Source organism: Glycine soja, chromosome 17 (genome assembly GCF_004193775.1).
Source record: "Glycine soja cultivar W05 chromosome 17, ASM419377v2, whole genome shotgun sequence".
NCBI lineage: Eukaryota > Viridiplantae > Streptophyta > Magnoliopsida > Fabales > Fabaceae > Glycine > Glycine soja.
In genome coordinates, this window is record NC_041018.1 from 22,607,774 (window position 1) to 22,615,738 (window position 7,965).

The 7,965-nt window shown below is 42.9% G+C and overlaps 1 protein-coding gene across 1 annotated transcript; it reads left to right on the forward strand.

Moving 5' to 3' along the window:
• The first annotated feature begins 236 nt into the window (after positions 1-236).
• Positions 237-3,241, forward strand: LOC114391558. The gene is made up of 2 exons (XM_028352552.1): positions 237-287; positions 1,403-3,241. Exons 1-2 carry the CDS (start codon positions 237-239, stop codon positions 3,239-3,241), a joined length of 1,890 nt encoding a protein of 629 aa, XP_028208353.1.
• Positions 3,242-7,965: the final 4,724 nt, after the last annotated feature.

The following is a 7,965-nucleotide window of genomic DNA, read 5'->3' on the forward strand; positions in this document are numbered from 1 at the left end:
TTTTTATATGTTATATGTGATATGTACGTTTATGTTTACGTTAATATATATATTTTGTTATATATTTTGAATATAATATACTTATATATATATTTTACGTGTATTTTATAGTTACTTGTTTATAAGCCTTGAAGTTAAATATTGTATGTTATTATTATTATGATACATTGTTATCTAATTGTTGAGTATATTTTGTAATTAGTTAGAGTGTGAAATGTTAGATGTAGACATGAAACATGGTTGTGAATGAGTGTGTGATTGATATTTGTAGAGATATTACTTGTCATGTGAGTTATGAGTTATACAGTAACCCGACCAGTGTGTACCTTGAGAGAACTTTTATGCGCAGTGTTAAAGAAAATTGTAGGATTCCTAGTTAGGATCCTGAAGGGTTAAATTGTAGCGCATTTTGTTAAATATGTTGAAATATAATCGTGAGGTCGTGGGTATTATATAACTCATAAACAGTGTCTGCGTGCAAATAAAAAAAAATATTTTAGGGGTTGGACCTGAATCAGGAAGGTGAGGCCCAAACGGATTCTTCGGAGTCTAGGCCTTGGGGGTAAAGATACTCGGTTTGAGTGCTCCTTTAAGCCCATGTTGATCCCATGTGGTTGGGGCATTCTCGCAAAACAGAGTAACCCTGATTGGTCACCTTATGATGTTACTTAGTGAGAGTGACCGAGTATACCCATTGTGTGGTGTGCTTTGTCATGTACTCCTAAGCGCCCCAGTGTTGTTTTTCACTGACATGGTACCACATTGCATATAGGCTTGAGTCTTAGTATAATTGTTGCATAACGCTTGTGTTTGAATTTCATTGAGTTAACAATTGTGGTTGATGTTATTTTATAGAGTGTGTAAACTTGAATGGGTGTGAATAATGTGTGCGATTTTGTGCAGTAATGCTATTTATATAAATTCAGCTTTAAGTATTATATGTTTCACATGCTCTAATGTTTTATTATATACGAATGTGATAACTCACTCCCGGTGTGTGTTTGTGTTTGGGCTGATTGCCACTTTGTTTCAGGTGAGCCTTCATATGATGAGTCACATGCTAGAGATGGAGAGACTTAGTCTGTGATAGGGATTATGATTTACTGAATGATATAATTGTGTTATACTTTTCTTCTTTAGTTTCTTTTTATTATTTATTTAGAGTGAACGACCTTGTTTTGAGCCGGGATAATCTTATCTCTTATTAAAAAAAATATATTCTATTATGTTTTCACTAAGTGGATGTGAACCTTTACCCTTTTGAATTGATTTAAATTAAATGTGTTTAAAAAGAAAAATTATTAATTAATTTTGCATTTTTTTCTTCTTTTATTATTATGTGTTTATAATCTTTTAAATAAATTTTGTATGATTTATTTAATTAGTTAGTTATAATTGTAAGGGTAGAGGGTGTCACAACATACCTCCATCCCCTGCGTCGCGCCACCACCACTTGAAGCTCGATGTCCCGAGGTTTGATGGTCACGATCCCCTTGGCTGGATATTCAAAATATCCCAGTTCTTCGACTACCAAGGCATCCCGGAGCTCGAACGCCTTACGATCGCCTCGTTCTACATGGATGGGCCGGCCCTTTCCTGGTACCAGTGGATGCACAGGAATGGCTTCTTCTCCTCGTGGCCATCAATGTTGCAGGCATTGGAATCACGCTTTGCTCCTTCGTTTTATGATGACCCCCAAGGCAATCTCTTCAAACTTCAACAAACGGGTACAGTTAGTGATTACCTTACCTCCTTTGAACGCCTTGCCAACCGCACAATTGGAATTCCTCCCCTGTCCCTATTGAGCTGCTTTATTTCTGGTTTCATACCAGAATTACGTTGCGATGTTCAGGCGCTCCACCCTATCTCCCTTCCTCAGGCCATCGAACTCGCCAGACTCCAAGAAGACAAGATGATGGACCGCCGTCGCGGCCACCGCCCACCACCACCACCACCACCTACTCACCCACCTTACCACCCTAACCCTACTACCACCCCTCCATTTTCCCCTTCCCCTCTTTCCCCTAAATCCCCTCCTTCCATGTCCCTTCCTTCCCCAAAGATTCCAATCAAACGTTTGACAGCAGAGGAACTAGCAGTGCGCCGCGACCAGGGATTATGCTATCATTGTGATGATAAATGGTCCCCTGGCCACCGCTGTAAGTCCCGATTGCACCTCTTACTCACAGACGAAGATGTGCTTCCTGAGGCTACTGATGACACCGAAACCCACTCAACCCTAATTTCCCAAATCAGTCTCAATGCGATGGAGGGATCCCCGACACCTCAGACCTTCCGCCTCTTCGGTTCCGTCAATCGCCACCGTGTTGTGATTCTAGTGGACGGCGACAACTCCCATAACTTCGTCCAAACCCGCATGGCCCGCTTCCTCAACCTTCCTACTTCCCCCACCACCCCCCTCCGTGTCATGGAGGGTAACGGAAATACCCTCGACTGCGACACCGTCTCCCCCCAGGTGACCCTCGACATTCAGAACCATTCTTTCACTTTGGACCTCTTTCATCTCCCTCTTTGCGGTGCCGACATTGTACTTGGAGTACAATGGCTTAAGTTACTTGGCCCAGTCACAATGGACTTTGCCACGCTTACCATGAGTTTTCAGCACTTGGGCCATCCTATCACTTTAATTGCTGATGTACCCCCCACCCCTACCCCTGCTTCAGCCCATCAACTAAAGAGACTCACCACCACCCACAGTATTCTGGCCTTATTCCACATCACTCCCTTCCTAGCCCAGACACCAACATCACCATCGTCCCCACTCCCCACCACCATCCCTCCGTCCATATCCACCATCCTCACCCGCTACTCCACCATATTTGCCGGACCTCAACAACTTCCCCCACCCCGCACAATTCAACACCACATTCCCCTCCTTCCCAATTCTCCACCCGTTAACATCCGCCCCTACCGTTACCCTCACTACCAGAAAGCAGAAATTGAGGCCCAAATCTCAGGCATGCTCACCGCCGGCCTTATCAGACCAAGCCAAAGTCCCTTCTCTTCCCCTATTTTACTTGTCAAAAAAAAGGATGGGTCCTGGTGTTGCTGTGTTGACTACCGTGCTCTTAACACCATCACCGTGAAGGACAAATTCCCCATGCCCATGGTGGATGAGTTACTTGATGACCTGGGCAAAGCTTCGTGGTTCTCGAAGCTCGACCTGCGCCAAGGGTTCCATCACCGTGAAGGACAAATTCCCCATGCCCACGGTGGATGAGTTACTTGATGACCTGGGCAAAGCTTCGTGGTTCTCGAAGCTCGACCTGCGCCAAGGGTTCCATCAAATCCGAATGGCGGATTCCGACATCTCCAAAACGGCATTTCGCACGCATCAGGGACATTATGAGTTCCGCGTCATGCCCTTCGGGCTCTGCAACGCCCCGTCCACCTTCTAATCCACCATGAACGAGACTCTGCGACCTTATCTGCGCAAATTTGTAGCGGTGTTCTTCGACGATATTCTCGTCTATAGCCATGATCTTCCCTCCCACATCACACACCTGGATACAGTTCTCTCTACACTGCTCACACATCAATTCTTCCTGCGCGAATCCAAGTGCGTTTTTGCCCAATCAAGAATTCACTATTTGGGCCACATTATTTCTTCTGAAGGGATTGCCCCTGACCCTGATAAAATCATAGCCATGGTTGAATGGCACACCCCCACCTCCACTACGAGTCTTCGCGGCTTCCTGGGACTAACCGGGTTCTACCGAAAGTTTATCAAAGGCTACGCCGCCATTGCGGCTCCCCTTACTCACCTCCTCCGCAAAGACCAATTTCACTGGTCCCCCGAAGCCACCACCGCTTTTCAACAACTCAAATCCTGCATGACCAGTGCCCCTGTTCTATCAACACCTGACTTCTCTCTTCCTTTTATTTTAGAAACAGATGCTTCTGCGATTGCGATTGGCGCCGTCTTAATTCAGCAAGCCCATCCTATCGCTTACTTCAGCAAGGTGTTGTGTCCACGTTTACAGAGGGTCTCCGCCTACGTCAGGGAACTTCACGCCATCACTTCCGCCGTCCGCAAGTGGCGCCACTACTTACTTGGCAGTTCTTTCACCATACTCACCGACCATAAGAGTCTTAAGGACCTTATGTCCCAAGTCATCCAAACGCCGGAACAGCAGACTTACTTGGTCAAGCTGTTAGGATATGATTATGACATTCGCTACAAACCAGGTGTTTCGAACGTGGTTGCTGATGCGTTGTCTCGACTTCCCCAGGGTGAACTCCTCTCTTTCACGATGCCCCACTGTGACTTCATGGCTACTTTGCGCGCTTCTTTGGCAAACAACAGTCAGTATCAAGACCTAATGGCGGCAATTCAAGCTCACCCACAGGACCATCCCCTTCTGTCAACCCACAATGGTCTCATCTTCAAGGGCCGCCGTATTTGGTTACCTTTTCCAACACTGCTAACCTCCACCTTGATCGATGAATTTCATTCCTCACCTCTCGGCGGTCACACCGGTGTCGCGAAGACCTTACACCGTCTTCAGCAGAGCTTCGATTGGCCAACCATCAGACCCGATGTGCGCCAATTCGTCTCCCACTGTTTGGTTTGCCGACAAACCAAGTACGAGACAAAGAAGCCCTCTGGTCTTCTGCAACCTCTCCCGATATCGGCACGCATTTGGTAGGACTTATCCCTCGATTTTATCACCGGCCTTCCGGTGTCACATGGCCACACTGTGATCTTGGTTGTAGTGGACCGTTACTCCAAGGGAGCCCATTTCGGTGCTCTCCCGACCCGACACACCGCCCACCAGGTCGCTGTTCGTTTCGTCGACATGGTCTGCAAACACCATGGTTTTCCTCGAAGCCTCGTATCCGACAGGGACGCTCTCTTCCTCAGCCATTTTTGGAAGGAACTCTTCCGCCTCAGCGGGACTCAGTTGCGGATGAGCACCGCATACCACCCTCAATCGGACGGTCAAACAGAAGTGGTCAACCGGACCCTCGAGCAGTATCTCCGGGATTATACTCACCACAAGCCTAGTCAATGGTACCGCTATCTCCACCTGGCAGAATGGTGCTACAATACCACAGTTCATTCCGGCACCGGTTTCGCTCCATTCGAGGTCATTTACGGTCGCCCTCCCTCAACTTTAGTGGATTACATACAGGGCTCCTCTCCCATCGATGCCGTCGACTCCATGTTGACTGACCGCACTGAGCTCCACGCTCTGCTGCTACGCCGCCTCCTCAAAGCCCAAACCTCCATGAAGTCAGCTGCAGATAAGCACAGGCGCGATACCCACTTCGCTGTCGGAGACTGGGTCTATCTCCGTCTTCACCCATACCGCCAGACGTCCCTGCTCCCGACGTATTCGAAGCTCGCGAAGCGCTTTTATGGACCCTATCAGGTACTCGAACGTATTGGCTCTGTGGCTTACAGACTGGCCCTGCCCAATGAGACTGGCCCTGCCCAATGATTCGCGCATCCACAACGTTTTCCACGTTTCTCTTTTGAAACCTCACAACGGGCCTTTGCCTCCCATTGACACTCCCCTTCCTCCCCTTGCTGTTGATCATCATCCCGTCGTCACTCCCTTGACCATTCTGGATTGGAAATTGGACGCATCTGTCACACCCCCGCAGCGGATGGTGCTGGTCCAATGGACAGGTCTTTCTCCTGAGGATGCTTCGTGTGAACCTTGGGAAGCTTTGCGCGAAACTTATAACCTCGAGGACGAGGTTGTCTTCGAAGGGGAGGGTGTTGATAGCATTATGCAGAACAGGGCAACACATAACAGCAATAGTATCAACAGGCCCAAAAGGGTGACCCGTAAACCCACGTACCTGGAGGATTTCATATGAAGAACTTGGCACCATTCTAGAAGCTACCCCTCAACCTCTATTTCTTCACGTGTTGATTTAGATTCCATTAGCTGTGATTTCCAAATACAGTTACAACAAACTCGGGCAAAAATATCTTGTATACAAACTATCATATAAACATTAAGGAATAAAGGAGTAGCAGAGAACAATTATTCAGAAAACTATCCTTTACTTAGCTTTCTTTATCTTTTCCATTCTTGATTCGTATCAGAACCAAAAATTCTATGATGAAATCTTTCATTATATATGTAAAACAAAGCAGGTGGGGTAGAAAAATAAAAGAAAGTAGTTGTGGTTGTTTGGGAAAAATAATATTATGATAATTAACGGGGTAAAAGGTTTTTGGAATGATGAGCTGAAAAATGTTTTAAAATTAATGGTATAATCAATATTAACATTTAAAATTGAGTGAAATAAATGTTTGCTAAATTGTTCAAGCATTTTTCGTAAGAATATTCTACAGGTATTGAAGTTTCTAATGTTTGGAGAATTTCAATGTTATCAGCTGTTCAAAGTTCCTAACATTCTTCAAGTAAACCATATATTGAAGTGACCTGGAAGGAGGCAGAATCCATTTTCAGCCAAATTAGTGAAAGGCACTGGCCCTCTTATTCTTATGTTGTTCGGACATCCATCTATCCCCACCTCTATAATCTTGTGGAAAAGGCCTGCCGGCCTTAAATATAAAAAGTAAGTGTGTACCCTCGTTTGAACTCCGGTTTCATATTCTTTCATCGATTAGTTATTCCTCTACGTTTGTATTATCCAATCGTGGTCTCAATGAGTTTACAAGATTGAATAGCACTAGCCCAATTTTAATATGAATTCTTGAGCTGGAATAAGTCTTGGTAGTAATGGAATGGTTTCTACTATGATTAGGGTTGTGTTTACTATAAGTGTAGTGCAGAGTTGGGAATTTTTTAAGTTGTTAAATTAATGGGAATGAGTTCTAATAGGGCTGCTACCCTGTCATAGAGCGGTTCACTAGAAAGAAAGCAAAAGATGCGGCTTAGCCAGCTTGCTCTAGTTCCGTAAGATAAACAGTAAAAATCATTAAGACTAATTGAATTTAAGATATTATTTTTTTAGTGTACAATGGTTGTAATGAGGTTTGAACATATGACTGCATGAATTATACCCCAACCCTCCATCACTAAGACAACCCTGATGGGTTTAATTTATGGTATTATAGATAAAGTAATTTAAAATTAATTTTTGATTAAAATATATTTAATAAGTTGATTTATTATATATTTATGTAAAACATATTTAACATTCATACATAATTAGTAGTCACCAACTTTTTCATTTACGATGTTATTAATCATAGAGTTAAAAGATTTTTTTGTAATAGATATGTTATCTAATTAGATTCAAATTAAATTTTATATAATTTTTTTTTAAAAATAAAAGTAAAAGAAATGGGAAAATAAGTTAGAGAGAGAAAAGAGACAAAAAGTGCGTGAGAGAGAGAAAAGAGATGGGTGAAACAAAAGAGAGAAAAAAATATTTGTGTAACTTTTATAAAATAAAAGAAAAAGATATAAAAAAAGACAAAGATAAGATTAAAAGAACACAAATCCAAGTACACACATGGTCACAAATTTAATATAGGTTATTTATGTAATTTTGTCAGCCTATTCAATTCTTATATGGAATGTACATAAAATATATTTTGATTGAATTTTGGTATGAAGATTTTTTGTTGTTGGAGTATACCTATTATGGAGCATTCCTGTCAATGTCAATTTCGGTGACATTTGGAGTTGAATTGATATTTTTAGAATTTTGTGAACTTTAATGCTAGTGAGTGAAAATGTTAAGCTTTTAGCGGATATAAATGTTCCTTTAATGTGAATTGCTATACATAAATTTGAATAGTAGAATTCTACCCATTGTTTTTAAAAACTATAGTGCGTCTTGTAGAAAAACATTAAGGTGGTGATTAACCTTGTTAAGGTATTGGGTCACTTGCTCAATGGTTGAATGAGTGAGTCACTTATTCAACCACATGACCTGATCTTTGACAAAAAAAAAAAAAAATTTCATATCATAGAAAAAAGCACACCACAAATTACTACTACTATAATTTCA

Excerpts from the sequence above, each read along its gene's own strand:
- LOC114391558 (XM_028352552.1), top strand. The coding sequence starts at position 237 with ATGGTTGTGAATGAGTGTGTGATTGATATTTGTAGAGATATTACTTGT. Across the intron at positions 288-1,402 it reads GTAGAGATATTACTTGTCAT|GGTAGAGGGTGTCACAACAT; the intron begins GTGAGTTATGAG and ends TATAATTGTAAG.